Raw genomic sequence first — 17,116 nt, forward strand, 5'->3', positions numbered from 1 at the left:
TATGTGTGAGCGTGTTCCCACCTGACAGCAAAGACCCTGCTGAGATCATCCATGACATTGTTGAGTTTGACTTGCAGGTCTTTCAGGATATCACTAGCTTCAACACACAGCTAAAATGCCACAATAAAAACACACAAACTCACTCAGCTGTTTGGGTTGACTGGCGGCTGTGCGATAGGATAATAATAACACATGGCTGATATACTAGGATTAGGAACTATGTCTGAATAATTAAACCGTCTAAGTTTTGGCTGTTTGCGAGTGGAGAAGAGTCACTCACATCTTTTCCACCCATGGCTTCAAACATCTTCTCCAGCTGAACCCTCAGCTGCTGGATGTTGTTGATCAGGATGCAGGGCTAAAAAGAAGCGGACATATGTTTATTCCAAAAGTTGGCTTTCGGTTTTTGCCAAACAGAATAAAATGAGACCATCTGTGGAAAAACCACAATGGGTCATTATGTCTTTGGCCACTCACCACTTTCTCCATGGTGACATAGTTGGCAAACAGCTTGGAGATGATGTCAGCATAGGACAGAAGCACATTGCTGATGGTCTGGAGAAGAAAACAACAAAGAAGAGAAAAAGAGAAATTACAAGGAAATATTTTTTTTTCTGCTCTTGTGTAAAGTGTCCTCGGGTTTCTTAAAGGGCGCTATACAAATCCAAGTTCTTATTATTATTACTAATATTATAAAAAATGTTGTAACGTGTACAGAAAAAAAATTGAAGACCTCGGTCTTGCATTTTTATTTTGTAACCTGCAAATGACATTTTCACTGCACCTACCTTGGCGAAGCGCTTCATGTAGTGTCCTACAATCTGCGGATCTGGGCACTCTAACTTCCTGATGATCTCAAAGCTCTGGTTGAGCTGGGAAAAGACATCCACAACCGAACAGGAGAACAGAGCATGCTCCGATGTGACCTGGAACTGCGGGGCAGAAAAGATACGCGGGAAGATTAAAAACTGGGGAAAATTAAAGGAGAAAAAGTCACAAGAAGGGGATGAGTAAGGTTGCAGGTGAGATTGTGTGCCCGTCTAAGCCCATACAGACAGACCATTAGATGCTTTATTAAACTGGACCTTTGATATATTTCACTGCCTGTACAGAGACTCTGACCTCCCAGAGCCAGCTGTACAGACAGTTAGACAGCCATCCGGTGACAGGTGGGAGCTCCTGTCTGTCTCCTTGTAATTGGCTGCTGGTTACCGCCTGGTCCTTACCGGTAATTGGCTAGAGGTGAGTAGGTGCTACTCCAGGGAGTCAGGGTAATGAGTTGAGGACAGCTTTTCTGCAGTCAAACCTTTGGAATAAGGCCATTAATTTACAATGTCCTGCTGTAACAGAATCATCTTTGGCTTTAAGCATATGCAAGTCACAGGCACTCTTTTTGAAAACTTCCCAAGAATCTGCACTGCTGAGTCCATGCTTTCTATTTCAGTCTTTGAAGAATGCAGGGGAGACAGGAGAACGTGTGGGAGGCGGGGCGGGAGTGAGGAAGAAACTTTGGATGATAACTCTGAGTGTGACAGAGGAAGTACAAAGGATGGATTACAATAATTCTGCTTGAATAACAACAGCGACTCAGCGCTTCAAGAGGGCTGAAGGAGAGATAAGGAGGAAAGGAGCTGGAAACGTTTACCCCATCTTTTTTGTCTCTTTCCAAAGCACCGTGCAGAAAGTCACGAGACACTTCTTCATTTTCATCCAGCCACTGGATGACAAATGGCTCAAACCACCTATGGGGAGCAACAATTTAGATATTTGCAAACTAAATTCGAGCATTTCAAAAATATATTCTAGAATTCTTTTTCACCGGATGCGTCTGTTTCTACAAAACAAGATGCTACTCACGCCGGATATTCAGGCACTCTGCTCTTGAAGAACGGCAGGTCCTTGCAGTACTCGTTGTACAGCCACTTGACCTTGAAGTGCAGGTTCATGTAATCTGCACTCTTGCACAGGCGGTTTTTTTCATGCTCTGTGAAAAGGAGAAAACACATATTTCCAGGACTGTTTAGGCGGCCAGCATTTCCTGCAGGTCTGTTATGCACAGAGAAACTGAAAAACTGACACTTTACAGATAATTTTATAGAATAAATAGTTTTAAAATACACAAACATGATTCCACTCATGCTTGGATAGAGCCAAATCCTCTTTTTTTCCATTTATCAAAACTTATCAGAAACTTTATATTTATGCATAAATACTTTTTTAAAATATCAGATAAAAATATGCATGCTAGAAATCAGAATATGCATATCACAAGATCTACCAAAATTAAAATATTTTGCTTCATTGTTTGAAAAAAGGAGATGTTTGCTCTCAGCGGCAGTACTGGAAGATTTAAATCAGGCAGGCAGTTAGTCAGCAAGAACAGCTGCTTGTCATGGAGCACACATTCAGTGTGTGTGTGTGTGTGTGTGTGTGCGTATGTGTTTTAATGATTAAAATGGTTTTTTGATGTAGATAGCCACGAGTGGAATAACTGGATCATTTTATTGCTAATACAAAAACAAAACTTGCGTATAGTGTTTGTATGACTGTAACATTCAAGAGAGTTTAATATAATAGGTGGCTTTTTAATATCCATTTGTATATACTGAGTGGGAGTCCAGCTAGGGCCAATAGCCAGAGTGCTGAACTACCAGCAGCAGATAGTTAAACAAAAGCACAGACGTTTAATTAAATTCTCTGAATATTAACTGGATTCTTTTCTTTTCTGTGTTCTTGTATGCTCGCTACTTTTAAGACTACAGCACAATACTAACCGTGTTATCGTTTTTTACTCACCTTCCATTGCATACTTCATATCCTGAGCAAATAAGTTCCACATAACTTCCGCGCTGATTTTACCCACATTGAGCTCCTGAGGGAATCTGGATGCAGAAGGAGAACATGTAAGCTGATGAGAGCCTCAGAGTGTAGTTTTAATGGCACTATGAGAAACTGTGGATAACTACATAACATTAAAATGTCATTAAACCCTTTCTGTTTTAATTTGTACAAGGAAACAAAGCAAATACAAAGTTGGAACGGCCGTGTAGAAAACTTAGAGACATACTGATTTAGGCAAGGAGTGTAAGAGTTCTTGTCTTCCTCAATGATTGAGACGATAAGTGTGATAAACTTGGACCAGAAGTCGAGGTTTTTGATGCTGGGTCCTTGCTCCTCTGGGGGCACAGCACCCTGCTTGGCCTGGGAAAGCAACAACATGAGTGGCGTTATAATGACTCATGACAATGGCTTTCTGAGGTTTACCTGCTATTATTGCCCCTTTTGGCTGAAAAATCTGCACATAAGTGAATTTTGATCAGTGAAACGGTTTTTAAAGCCGTACAACAGGATGTTCAGAGTCGCGTAATTGTGTAATCTTAATGTGAATTTTACCAATAATATTTCTGTCGTCTGCAACGGGGAGACGTTTTTGGAGGGAAATCTCGACTGCGTTGTTAACTCAACAACTCATACATATTAAACACTTGCTGCTCAAACAGCTTTAAACAGACTGCGAATGTCAACTGTCTGGTCGACTTCTTTGAAACAGCTGAAGATGTGCTGAGAAAAACAAAACAAAACACTAAGCTGGCTGCTGCAGGGTTTGAAGAGTGAAGAATGATCTTGCAGAGATTTCAACAAAATATAGCAAAGTCCCTCAGGACGAAATGTTTTATTCAAAGAGAAAAAATGCTTATTTGAAATTCACGGGGAAGTCAGAATTGGGCTTGGTGCTTTAATGAGGGCTCAAAGCAAGTTCTAGAAATCGCTGTTGGAATCGGCTACAGGAGTGACGGATGGAAGAGCCTGGCTTCACCAGACTAAGACACGGACTTACCGCGCACACACACATACAAACCTACAACATACACACAAGTGTCTACATATGGAATGAGGACAAAACTGAAATCCTTTTTGTATTAGAAATGTAAAAATGTAAATATTATTCTCTTTGTAGTGATGACTTCTGGGTAAAACTGCTGATTGTGATCACTAAAGTTGTACTTTCACCTGTAATTCAATCAGCTGATGAGTTTCTAAAACTTTAAGCTTTTTTCCCTGGTTAGATTTTACTTTGTTTTCACACAAAGAAAACTCCAAGCGAAGCAAAACGTGTCGATACAAACCGCATGAGAAAGTTCAGTCTGCTTGTTGGCCAGATGTGCAAGAGGAACAATAGCAAAAGCAGGTAGAAGACGCAGTATTCTGAGCTACAGGATAACTTTGCAATGTCACTTCTTCCAATTCTTTAAAGTTTGTGTACTCTGCAGGCTTATGGTACTCTGCTACATCCCAGGAAGCAAAGCATGCCTGGCTATCAGAAGGCAAACGCCCAGCATACATTCAGTGGTTGGGTCAGATCATGTTCCCACCATAAACGAATAAGTCTGAAGTTCATTTGGAACTGGATCGAGACCGCCTCCTCGAATGTGTCTGTGGTAGATTCACTGCAAGTGCAATTACCCTGCTCGTGTCTGCAGAAGCGAACCGCACCAAGACGGAAAATGAACCAGAATTCAATTTAAGCGGACTTAATGGTGCAGGTGTGAAGGCGCTGAGATTGTGGTTGGGCTGTCATTATTCCCGGCATTTTGCTTAAGGGAAACTGAACCGGACAGAAGTTAAATGTAAGCAAAACGATCATCAGTCACAGGAAATCTACAGCAAAAATCCCAAAGTAAACTTCAATGCCTTTTGCCACTGAATGAAATATACCAAGTTTATGTGTTTTGATTGGTAACAACCAGAAGCTCAGAACGATATCAACTAAAAACAGATCAAGTTTGTCCAAAACCAAACATGAACCAAGGAAAAAATGGACTAAACAAATAAACCAAATAAACAAATTATAATTTAGCACTTTTTTTCTATAATTTGCTGTAAGCAGATGTAACAATGACAATTTTAACAAAGATTAAACTCAAAGACTGTTGATGTACCTTTAAGTAAATAAAAAATCAACAAATGCAGATACCATCACCATCACACACTTTTCTAACTGTTTGATTCTGTATGTTCTGAAGTCCAGTACATGTACGCATGTATGGTGTGCTAACAAGGCTTTACTTTTTTGTACTTTATTATGTTTATGCCAAAAAACATCAATTCAAAGTTGATTTTTTTTGACAAAGACGGAAAAAGAAAAACATTCACCGACACACACACGCAGACATTCAGCCCACCACTGCTGCTTCTTACCGGGTCTGCCTGATACTCGCGACTGTAGAGCTCATGGCAGTTATTAAAGATGTATTCATAGGTGGAGTTGAGACAGGCTTTGACACAGTCCTTCACTACCTGACTGGCTCTGGGTGGCGACTGGAGCTCTTGGACCTAAACGCAGGCACAAAAATCAGACATGCAGTGACTGGATCATTCATTTGAGCTCACATTTGAAATGATGAATTTATTACAGCTGCAGAATATAGTTCAAGTTTGGCAACAGTGCTCTCCCAAATATGCAACATAGAAGACTGGAGTAGTGAAAATAAAAATCTCCCTGGAGCCTTCATGTGGGAGGTGGGAGAGTTGAAAGATCAGGCAGTGATGCAGGGCAGCAGCACTGACACGTCAGGGGGAAAAAATGGGATATTCTGCAGCTTAAATAGACGATGTGAAGAAAGCCGAGTTGGTTTGCAGAATTCTCTCCATTTCTGCTTCTGAAGAAAAGCCTTAAATCCAACTCAGCACCAAGCTTTAGGATAAAAATATTGTGTTGCTTTTCTTCTGAGTCAAATCTTTTTGGAAGTTGTTGATTTTAAAGGTTGATAAATCTAATGTTTCAATACAGTGAATAAGATGGCAGTCTAATAGCTGTGTTCACTGAAAGAAAAAAAGACTGAACAAATGGTGGAAGAGAAAGAGACTATACCTTCATTCTGAAGAAGGTTATACTGGTGAGCAGATCCACTGTGGACTTGAGGTCCTGCAGTCTCTCAGGACTGCTGGCCGGGAAGTTGTTCTGCAATCGGGCCAAAAAAAGGAAAGAAATCAGAAACGGCGAGCCACAGTACATGAATTCACATCTGTGCTTGTCCAGTTTTTTGCATCTGTGGGCACGATCCAGCATGGTCAATCTTCACTGGCAGTAAGCCCTGTTCTGACTGTGTGGGCGTACATGGTTTCCCGAACGTGTCTGTGCACGTTTCCGATGAGCTGTCAATCGAATTAACACATTTGCCTCCTCAAATTGCTTCTGATAAAGAGAGACGTGCAAGGACGCAGAGAATCATTAGTTATAAGCCAGAAGAAATTATATAAGAGTAACTTACCCGGTACATGGACAGGTCGATCCTCAGAGAGTTATGAAGCTGATCGAGGAGCTTGACAAATCGCTCTTTCTGTGGGTAATAAAAGAAACGTGCTAATAGATTCTGTGATTAAACATAATGAAGATAAAGAGGACATGACAAAGGGAAATAACACAGAAACTATGCCATTGCGATAGTTAGGGGAAAATTAGTATATAATACTATTTAATTAATAAAAGTATGACATCTAACTTTATCGATCCAGCTAAATGTTGACTCACCCCAAAATTAGAAGCAGCAAAGCGGTCAGAGGCAGAGACATTGTTGGTTGCCTGGGTGGTGTGGGCGTAGTAGGCATTGATGTTTGCCAGCAGGGTACTCATCACTGCTGGCACACCTGGGCACATGTACTTAGATGACAAGCAGGCAAAATGGCTGCAAATGAGAGGAGGACAGGCAAATGTTAGATATTGTTTGTTTTTTTTATCTAAACAATCTACGATGCGCCTGAACACATGGGTCTTTCTTATAAATGGTGACGTTCTGGAGTCGGGCAGTCAGCCGGGAACCTACGTCATAGCCTGGTAGATGGACTCGACTCCATAACGCATGGCAAACTCATCTACGATTTCCTGGGGAGTTTCCTCAAAGTACACTTTCCATGCATCATCCCCTTTGGCGTCAGGAATCTTCACCACACCATTATTCTGGATGTCCGTCACATAATGGAAGAGATTCTAAGGAAAAGAAAGCAGAAGGCGGCGTGAGTCAAATAAAAGAGAAAAAAGGCTTGAAAAAATTCAAATGGTTATTCAAACAGTTATCACTCATTTGTAAACAGTTCAGCCATTAAGACAGAGCGTGCTATAACCTCACAAGCTGTTGTGTCTGTTGGCTCCGCTGCATAAAGAGCCATAAACCCACATTATGAGGCCAACACAAGGTGCTGTCTCATCCATAAAACCTTACACCACTGTAAAGTATTCTGAGTGGGTTTATGGGCACTTGAGAGGCAGTCACAGTGCCCATTTGTCAGTTAAGGTCAGCTAATGTGCTGTGAGTAATGGACTGAGTAATGACTCCATACAAAGTTGGGACTGGTCTACAATCAATCAGCAGAATTTTCTGCACGAACCCAGAGCAGAAACGTGTGTGTGATGCCTCTATCTTTATCTGTCCAGAGTACTAACTCGAGTTTAATGGGTCAGTTATTAAAGTGAACATCAGTCAAGCAAATTAACTAGTTTAGCTTGGCTCATTTAAGACAGCTTCACACACACATATTCATAAACGCAGGCCGCGAAAACAATATTACACACTTATAACAAAAGCTAATTTTGTTTGTCAAAGATTCCTGTAAACCTAGCGTAACGGTTTCAGTCAGCACATAGCAAATAAAGAGAAGCAGTTCATTTTGACTCGCATTTAAACGACTGCTGCAGTCTGTCTCTTTACACCGCAGACACGACTATGTGCAGAAAACAGTCTTTTTCAGTGTGAACGTCATGCCTTACATGCAAAAACTAGTTGACATTTTTAGGCAGCCCGTTATGTGGAAAAAAACGATATTTGTCTAAGATGCACAAACGGCGGACAAAGGATAATCTGACAAAATGCGCCCTTATAAAAACAAAGCGGGTTGAGAAGCATTCACCGTCTTTAAATGCATGTTCACTCACAGATAAAAAGCGAGTTTACCTCGTGCAGACAGGTGTACTGAACGTGATACGGAGCAACCGTTTCCTCGCCTTTGATCTCTACGCTTATGTGCATGCGGATGGCCCCAGACACAGCGGATTTGTCAGTACGTTTGTCTGTGAAGAGCGCAAAACACACAGAAACACAGTCACCAGGTCTGCTTTGGAAAGAAATGATGGGTGATGAGATCCAGTAGATTAAACGGGGCAGTGTACGGAGAAAGAGGAGTCGTGCCAATTCAACTGACCCAGATTATACCAGACGTCCATCTCTCCGCTCAGAGTGCGGACCTCGATGATGGTTTGACCGAGAAAGTCGTCGGACTCTCGTTTGAACTTCTGCTTCACACGAGACTTAATGTCATCATCTTCATCCCACACTCGCACCTTGATGCGGTCTGAAGAGTTGTGACATTCACTGCAAAGACCAAACCAGAGAGTGAGCCAAATATACTAGGTATACTGGCAGTTAGACAAGAAGGGCAGATTACTAGGGTGACTCGTACATTCTTCAAGTGTAAACAGAAATCACTAGCCTTAAAAAAAAAACTTGTTTATTTAACCTCCTAGGATCTGGCGTTCACATATGTGGACATCACATTTTGGGTTGTCTAGACCAAAATACAAAATTTTGCTCTACAAGAGCCTGATATCCACTTACGAGGACATTATACTGCCACTGCTCTATCGAAATTTAAAACTAAAGTCTTCATATGTGGATCTCATTTTTCTCAGAACCAAAAAATCAAGTAAAAAAAAAAAATCACAGAATTCTTTGTTTTTACAGTCATCAGGTCCCAATCAGCCCAAACAGCAAAGAGAAATTAAAAGAGTTCGGGTCTTAGGTGGTTAATTAACAGTAACCATACAAAAAAGCCAATGACTCACAAATTAAATGTCTCCTCCCAGACAGGGTTGAGGTTGCCATAGATGGTCTTGGTCCTCTTTTTCGTCTTTCCAACCTGGACAGTTACATACGGATCACTGGAACCAGTTTTATCCTTGGCTTGTAGACCCTGGGCACACAACACTAGGAAGAAGAAAAAAAAGCCAAGCTGGTAAGGCCAGTGGGTTTATGGGTTTATGTATACGTGTGTGTGTGTGTGTGTTTGGATGGAAACAGATGCCTCTTAATTCATCTGACCTTCTGAGCTACTGCCCCATAGACGCCACCTGTGTTCACTGCATATAAACAGCAGCTTGTCTCTTTTTATAGACACAAACCTGTGATGCTGATCTTGGCCGACCATTTAGAGGTGCCATCGAGCACGCTCTGTTTGATCTGCTTCATCTGGGTGACATGTGTGGACTTGGGGACGGTGAACACTTCCTGAATGAGTTCAAAGATCTCTGGTTTGTTCCTCTCACGGATCTTCATGCGATCCTTAAGAACCATGATGATATTTTGAGTCCGGTCCTCGGCGCCGTGCTTGGAGCTCTTCTCTGCCGCTCCTGGTTGGCAAGAAAATTGAGAAGTAAAAGAATTAGATTTGTAAACAAAAATGGAAAAAGGTGCCATGTGAGATGAGAAGTGAGCTCACGCTTACTGATCCTGAAATCATGGTGGATAAATTTCTCAGACCATTTCAAATGAATACCATAACACTATAATAACAACTTTGGTGTATTTCATGAAATATAAGAGGATGCTTTTGCAGAGCTATAAAATGCTGAGTGAAAAAGATGGAAAGAGAGCGAGGCGGATGACAAGAAAAGACAAATGGTTTGTAATATCCTCTCATGAAAACAACGAAAATAGGAATGTAGGAGTAAGAAGAGAAGAAGGAGGGAGGAAGGCTCTGTGCTTGGCATTGACAAATAGACAGGAGAGGAAATAAATGGACTACATCGTTTTCTATTATTAATAAAAATAAATAAAAAGAACTGACACCGCAAAAAGCCTAAAACGATTTCTGCGATCCTTTCTCACTCTCATGTCTGTAATCATTAAAACCACATTTACACACTTCATATATCACTGACAGATGCATTTATGACAATATGGGCAATTAGTTAAGACGCTTCAGAGCCAAGGAATCAAACAGTGGCCCTCCCAGACAGTGGATTACCCACTCTACCTCTTCTAAATTCAGCTGAACATCTAATTGATCTGAGCCTTTCTGTTCACTGATAGCTGAAGTTAGCATCGGGTCTCTGATGGAAGGCCAGTGAAAAAAAGATAACCTGCCAGTATTAAAAAACATAAATATATAATGTCTTTAAAAAAAGTGAAACCATTAAAAATGATAATTTATAAAAGCCAACCGGAGTTACTGGTTGTATTTATCTGAATTTACACCGTCTTTTTGCACCAGCAGTGACTGGGAGTGTTTACCCACTGCACATATGGGCTGCTAAATTTAGATTTCATCGTCACGTTTGTAAACTAGTCACTTCACTTCATTAATGCTTTGGGGGCTGAAATGGAGTGATGCCTCCCGGCGTTCATCTTACTTTGCAGACAGTCGGCGTTGAGTAGATCCTGGCACTTCTCGTGGCATTTCACCCCACACTCAGTACAGCGCATGCCCTGGCGAGCAATACCCCAGAGGAGTCCCTCACATTCATAGCAGTATGTGGGTGTGGTGGCTGTCCACACCTCAAAGTTGTGTGGGGTGGTGCAGGAAATAGGATATATGAGGGCCTGGAGGGTCTTCTTATAGACATGACTCTTCTACAAGGTTGTAAGAAAGATAAGCCCAAGGTCAGCAGAGTTAAAGCTTATGAGCAGAATTTGAAATAATTTAATTAAAGAATATAAATGTGGACTGACCAGTTCTTCATTATGTAGGGTACTTGATGTCAGGGCCGAGGTGATGCCCGCCTTCCTGGAGTTCTGAACCAAGGACTGTGTAATGGAAGAAGGGTGGTCAGTATAATATCTTCTTTAATCATGATAAATCTCAGAGTAGGAGATTACAGCTGCATATTTTGTTTGGAGTGACCCCTTTGGTCGGTACCAGAAAACGAGTATATCTTCATAACCAACTGCAGATACTTCATAAACAAAAGGTGCGCTACTCACCATAGCCTGTAGCAGTGAAGTGAAGTTGGGAGAAAAAAGGTAGAAATGTATTAGAAAAAGGCAACAGAGGAGAAAGAGGTTTACACAGAGAATTAAAATTACAAGAATGACTGATGGATGCACTTTTTATGCATATGTGGTAGTTTTGTGAAAAAGCAACAATGAAGCGATTAGGGAATCAAGGGAGACTGGGATTTTTCAGAAAATCTCTGCTGCATTTCCACCTGAATATTAGATTTCTGAATGAAATACTAGTTACTGCTCATTCAGGCAGTGTTCCACTGTGATAAATCAATAGCAGACAGTCTGACAAGTTGTTTGTGTGTGTGTGTGTGTGTGTGTGTAGTGTGTGTAAATGAGATTGATGAAAGAGGTGCACCTGCCTGTCAGTGCATGGTGGGTGTTTATGAGCGTGGCACTGAGCTTTGACTGGCAGCTGATTTAAGAGTCGGCATTATTTCAGCTCCCAGTGCACAATGTGATTTGGCATCAAAGCAACTATTTGACATATCATATGCTAAATATGCTTATTGGCTTTCCTGCTGTGAGTTAGATGAGAAGACGTAACCACTCTTGTGCTGTGAAAACAAAAGCTATAGACAGCAGCTAGCATGGATCTGTCAAGAGGTGACAAACCAGCATATCTATAGCTATCAATAGCATGTTATGCTTAAGTTGTCAAACCAAAGTGTGAAACCACCAGTTGAAACTCCTAACAGGGTTAGTCAGGCCTTAACTTTTAGTCTTTATGACAAGCAAAGTTAAGCTGGTTTATTTAAGAACAGCAGGATCAGCTTTTCAGACACATTTCAACGTTGCTTTATGATGCTTTTATTTGGTAATATGGTATTAAGTTGTAACTATAGCTGTGCATGTATCATGTGCATTATGTAACTTATTTTGTTTATCGATGCTGAATCGCTTAAACTGATCCTAATGTCTCTGACCATGCTTATGATTGCTAACAGATTACTGCGGTCACCCGCTTACTTTTAACGTGAAAGTTGTGCCTTTTGAATTGTGACTGCGGCACTGAGGCAGAAATTTTAAGGCGAATGCTTTCTGTTTCGAGCTAGCGTCACCCTAGCTGGGCAATTTTAACACTGCCCAGCTGGTAGTTGCCAAGTATTTGCAGACAAGTCAGCATCTTTGATGCAACCCACTGCCGACTGTGGCAGTCAGAGGGAGGTTTTTGGTGCAGCACCCTCTATGCAACCATTTCCTGGTGCCAGGAAGCAACCTCCAGCAAACACTTGGTTACACGTGGTTACCAGATAGCAGTGTTGGGGAGTAACGGAATACATGTACTGGCGTTACGTATTTAAAATACAAAATACGAGTAACTGTATTCCGTTACTGTTACCGTTTAAAAAGGTGGTATTCAGAATACAGTTACTTTGGATTACACGGTGGTCTTTTCCTGTTTCATATGTTAGGCCAGGGATAGGGAATGTTAGTCCTCGAGAGCCGGTGTCCTGCAGGTTTTAGATCTCACCCTGGGTCACCACAACTGAATCAAATGATTAGTTCATTACCAGGCCTCTGGAGAACATCAAGACATGTTGAGGAGTTAATTTAGCCATTTAAATCAGCTGTGTTGGATCAAGGAGACACCTAAAACCTGCAGGACACCGGCTCTCGAGGCCTGGAGTTCCCTACCCCTGTGTTAGGCTGTCCCCTCTCTATTTTTGGTAATTCCACGCCGGCGAAAACTCAAACAAAACACGCATTAAGAGGCTCTAATTCCTGGGTCTCAATCTCGCGGCTCATGTCACCTCTACTTGCGGCCCACATAATGACGTGACAAAATATTTTTTAAAATTATTGTTCAAAAAATGATTTAATATGAAGGAAATAGGCAGAGTGTTACAGGCATAGCCCTAAAGAATGTAGCCTCATGGGCAGCGTAGCCCAGTTGTAAGTAAGCTATTACGACACTGTGTTCGTGTTTTTAGCAAAGTTGACCAAGACAACAAAGTAAAGCTTGTTTTCGGCTACGAACCCGACACGAACCCGACATATTAGCCAGAGGTTCCTTTACTATGGTTCGGAGCTGCGGACCTGTTTTATATACGCACGGAATAGTTTTATATACGAGATCGCTGCAAAAAGTGCAGCTTTACCTAATATCCACCTTACTGTTACTCGTTTTATATTAAGATTTAAAAATCTAGTTGGTATTGCTATAGCAAATAACCTTCAGTAAAAGTAATAAATCACACAGCAATAGTACATTCATGTAGTTGTAAAAAGCATGATAATAGATCAAGTAATCCAACGTATTCAGAATACGTTACTCTCATTGAGTAACGTAACGGAATACGTTACAAAATTTTGGGGAATGTATTCTGTAATCTGTAGTGGATTTAAAAGTAATCTTCCCAACACTGCCAGATAGTCACCGACTGGTCTTTAGCTCTGTGTGAATTAGGATTAGGCGAGTGATAATCATTAAATGATAAAAAAAACCAAACTGTGACAACCAATGTGCTCTCAAAACCTGAATACGCTTGTGGTTTTCTTTGATTCGCACATTCCTTAGAATGACACGGAGATACAGAGTGCGTCTGTCTACATTCTAAGAAAAGTGACAATAGAAGTCTGCAAAAGATTAATGTCTGTCAGAGTTGTGTTGGTAATGAGATAGTGTCAAAAAGGCATAGGGATCATGGCATGGCGGGGTAATAAAGGTCTGTTATATGACAGCATGTAGCAGGCATCAGCGTCAGTCAGAGAAAACCTCTGGCCTCTGCCGCTGGCCTCTCTGCCTTGCTTCATGCCCTGTCAGACTTTAACAGCAGGGCAATGCATTTTCTTTAACAGCATGGATGCAGTGGAGTAAAGGACAGAGAACAACAGGAGTAAAAATAGTAGAATGTTAGAAAAGATCATGAAAATGAACATAGTAGAGAATCAGATAGAAAACAGGAGTAACATTTAAGGATGAGAGCACGGACTGCTGAGCCAAGTGAGATGGATCTGGGAAATGTGAGACAGTCACGGGAACATAAAGAGATTAGTGCAGAAACTCACTAGATCGCTGACCAGAGGCATTGCTTTTCTCTTCCTGAGGTCTGGCATGCTGTCAATACTATACAGAGCACCACCCATCCTGGAGAGAAAACATACTTTGAACATCGGCTATATTTTCAGCTAACAGCTGGCAGCTAGAACCTTCACCGTGAATAAGTTACAAAATAAATGCACTGAGACACTGGTCTTTCTTTTTGGTCGGTAAGTTATAGATTTTCAATAGCTGGAGCGATGTCAGCCTCATGGTTACTTACCCTGCTGACAAAAGCAGAGAGGCAATGCCAACACTTTCTCCTCGGGCCTGTGGAGAAAGAGAAGGAAAAGATGAGATGGAAAAACCAGGAAAAGGCAGCCTTCCAGAAAACTACAACGCTGTAGTTCCAATTGTAGTTTGTAGTTCGCTCAAACGTGAGCTGTCACCACAATGACTGCAGGTGTTCTCAAAGTCATGATTTACAACAGAGTGAAAAACAACTACACTGTGTGTATTTCTTAGTGAGTGTGGGGATTATTGACATCAACAGTGAGTTCTGTGTTTGTGGAAGAAGATTACAGCCAGATGGCTATCCGTGTAATCATTTCTCTAATTTTATCTGCTCCATTATTGAAAGACATGTTCTTTGTCCGCTTGCCTCTTCAAACAATGACATGCGGCACTGATACTAACGTCACACTATACACAGAAATAGCCCTGATTGATACAAACACCAGGCTTTGGAAAGGACGCTTAACAGACTTGCAACAGCTTCCTATGTGCGTCTCTCATCATAAATATCTGTGAGCCATACAGATACATACGATACAAATTAGATTTATTAACACACTACAGGGCACACCTACCTGAGAGCCAGCTCCTGCCATGGGTAATCAGAATGGACTACATGCATTCGCTACGAGGATGGCAAACAACTGAAAAGAAAATAATGAAATGGCAAAAACAATACAGGGGGTAAACAGAAACGATCAAACACGAGACAATATAATCCACAGCTGCGACCAAAAACTGGGAAAAATGACAGACTAGTCAACGAAAGCTGGAAAAATACAGAGTAAGAACAGGACATGCAGGGATTGATGCAACAAGGCAATCAGCAGAGCAGCAACAGAACCGCACTCTAAGATCCGTTCCTGCCAATGAAGGGATTCACCTGACAGTGACTGCAAGCAAGAGGACCATACAAATAAACTGAACACACACAGACACATCCTGGCAGTACCTCTTGTAGTTGTAGTCGTACTCTGCTGAAAAGTCGAAGCCAGTTGGCTTTAGCTCTGGCAGGACCGGGCTCCATGATTTCCCTTTTTGGGAAGCTGAAATATGGTTTGAGAAAGAAGTCTAGCTTTCAGAACTTTTATATACGCAGTGATATGTAATGTAGTAGCAAAGATGCTAAAATGAATCACGTAAAAAACACATTGATTTTCAAGGTGAAATGTATATGGTAAAACTGGTCTCAGAGACGACCAATCAACCACAAGCATGTTGATTGGTAAATAGGCTTTAATACAAAATTATTATTATTATTGTTTTTGTCTGTGAATAAAAGTGTGTGTCTCTCTAAAAATACCCTTTTCCTGGTATGTGAATACATTATTTTAAGTGATTTTATCTCCATACAGTAAGTGGTTGGTTAGTGTTAACTTTAAAATTAATTATTTTGTGCAGGTGTTGTTTAGGCTAATACTTGCTGGTAGGTAATTTTAGTGAAATTGGATGTAAAGGGAAGTGTCTTTGGAGCTGAGACCACACATACTGAGTTGGTGTCAGTAAACAGTAGTGACCCCTCGACTGCACTACAACACACAACGCACAGGAAACAACATTAGATCTTCACTGGCTGTTTTATTAAAATCACGCTGCTTTATCTGGACAGGCTGAGATTCTTTACCGTCCTTGTCCCTTTACTGGTGTTTTCATGTGTAGGTCATAGCAACTTGAAGTACATCTATACATAACTACATATGTCATTTTGTCATTTTCCCTTTATAATAATATGCAACTTCACCTTGCAACAGGAGGCTCCTCTTTCTTCTGTTCAAGAGCCAGAGGGACACTCTCTGTTGCTGGAGGAAGCTCGGGGGGCTGAGGTTCCTCCTTTGGCACTTCAGATTTGGGCTCAGGCTCCAGAGGCTTGCTGTCTGGAGCTGGAACCTGTGATGTAGTTGTGGGGGTGGGTGTAGTTGTAGTTGTGCCAAAGAGATCCTGCTGTGTGGGTGCAAAGGGAGGCTTGGTGGAATCTGCAAGAGAAGGGGCCATTGTGCTGTCCTGTGAGACCGGAGGTAGGCCAGCAGCCGTGCTGGGAGACTGAGGCCGATCCTGGGCAAGTCGCTGCTGATGCAGCGACGTCTGCTTCTCCAACGGTGGCCTGGTGGAGGAAAGACCATCAGAAGGGGGCATCAAGGTGGGGGCAGTGCTTGTGGGTGTGGGGGTGTAGGGAGGCTCCCGGTCTTCACTCAGTGTGCCATCCAGTGGATACATTTCTTCATCTTCCTTATATGACATCTCCTCCTCATCCTCATAGTTGTAATCTCCCTCCTCCCCATACATGTCTCCCTCTTCTTCGTCATACAGAGCCCCCTCCTCTCCTCCATCTTTGAGGTAGCCTCCCTCATCGCTGTAGATGCCTTGGTGATCCTCACCATCCCAACCTGGGGAATCTTCCTTGCCGTAGCTGACCGAAGAGTGGCAGGAATGATAGGAGTCGTTCTCATCGTAGAATTCCGAACCTCTCAAGCTTTCACCGTCCTCGGGAACGAACTCCTCGCTGAGCTGCGAGCTGCCTCGACTCAACTCGCCCGACGAAGCGTAACGACTGTCTGTGGGACTGAAGGCAGGGGAAACGAAAACACGTGTTAGATAAGCCTTTGGTTATTAAGTAAACTATATCTATTTCCACGTTTGGGTGTCACAGAGATACTAAAGGAGCTTGTGTTGGGACCGGAAAGGGAGAGAGCTAACCACCAGGAGAAGAGGAGTGACTTTAAATCAAACCCAGAATGGGCTTTGGACTAGTGATGCAACTGCAAGGGGACTCATCTGTTTAGTAACAGGAATGCTTACTATGATTGTTAGTTCAAACACAAATTTGTACAGAATCACACGGCATACA

At 41.8% G+C, this 17,116-nt stretch overlaps 1 protein-coding gene across 1 annotated transcript in view; it reads right to left on the reverse strand.

Moving 5' to 3' along the window:
* The window catches only part of unc13a (unc-13 homolog A (C. elegans)), a 44,754-nt gene that overhangs the window by 14,059 nt on the left and 13,579 nt on the right, over nucleotides 1–17,116 (reverse strand). The window contains exons 11-33 of the mRNA XM_087836704.1: nucleotides 16,013–16,831; nucleotides 15,224–15,317; nucleotides 14,261–14,307; nucleotides 14,007–14,085; nucleotides 10,722–10,796; nucleotides 10,403–10,622; nucleotides 9,173–9,400; nucleotides 8,837–8,978; nucleotides 8,197–8,366; nucleotides 7,950–8,065; nucleotides 6,825–6,988; nucleotides 6,533–6,686; nucleotides 6,273–6,341; nucleotides 5,873–5,962; nucleotides 5,200–5,334; nucleotides 3,068–3,201; nucleotides 2,797–2,882; nucleotides 1,858–1,984; nucleotides 1,646–1,742; nucleotides 789–932; nucleotides 478–555; nucleotides 281–358; nucleotides 22–110 (exon numbers count right to left, since the gene is read on the reverse strand). Of these exons, the coding sequence (XP_087692830.1) occupies nucleotides 22–110; nucleotides 281–358; nucleotides 478–555; nucleotides 789–932; nucleotides 1,646–1,742; nucleotides 1,858–1,984; nucleotides 2,797–2,882; nucleotides 3,068–3,201; nucleotides 5,200–5,334; nucleotides 5,873–5,962; nucleotides 6,273–6,341; nucleotides 6,533–6,686; nucleotides 6,825–6,988; nucleotides 7,950–8,065; nucleotides 8,197–8,366; nucleotides 8,837–8,978; nucleotides 9,173–9,400; nucleotides 10,403–10,622; nucleotides 10,722–10,796; nucleotides 14,007–14,085; nucleotides 14,261–14,307; nucleotides 15,224–15,317; nucleotides 16,013–16,831 (3,435 nt within the window). The remainder of the gene's footprint in view (nucleotides 1–21; nucleotides 111–280; nucleotides 359–477; nucleotides 556–788; nucleotides 933–1,645; nucleotides 1,743–1,857; nucleotides 1,985–2,796; nucleotides 2,883–3,067; nucleotides 3,202–5,199; nucleotides 5,335–5,872; nucleotides 5,963–6,272; nucleotides 6,342–6,532; nucleotides 6,687–6,824; nucleotides 6,989–7,949; nucleotides 8,066–8,196; nucleotides 8,367–8,836; nucleotides 8,979–9,172; nucleotides 9,401–10,402; nucleotides 10,623–10,721; nucleotides 10,797–14,006; nucleotides 14,086–14,260; nucleotides 14,308–15,223; nucleotides 15,318–16,012; nucleotides 16,832–17,116) is intronic.

Source organism: Neolamprologus brichardi, chromosome 23 (genome assembly GCF_056152115.1).
Source record: "Neolamprologus brichardi isolate AB-2024 chromosome 23, ASM5615211v1, whole genome shotgun sequence".
Lineage (NCBI taxonomy): Eukaryota > Metazoa > Chordata > Actinopteri > Cichliformes > Cichlidae > Neolamprologus > Neolamprologus brichardi.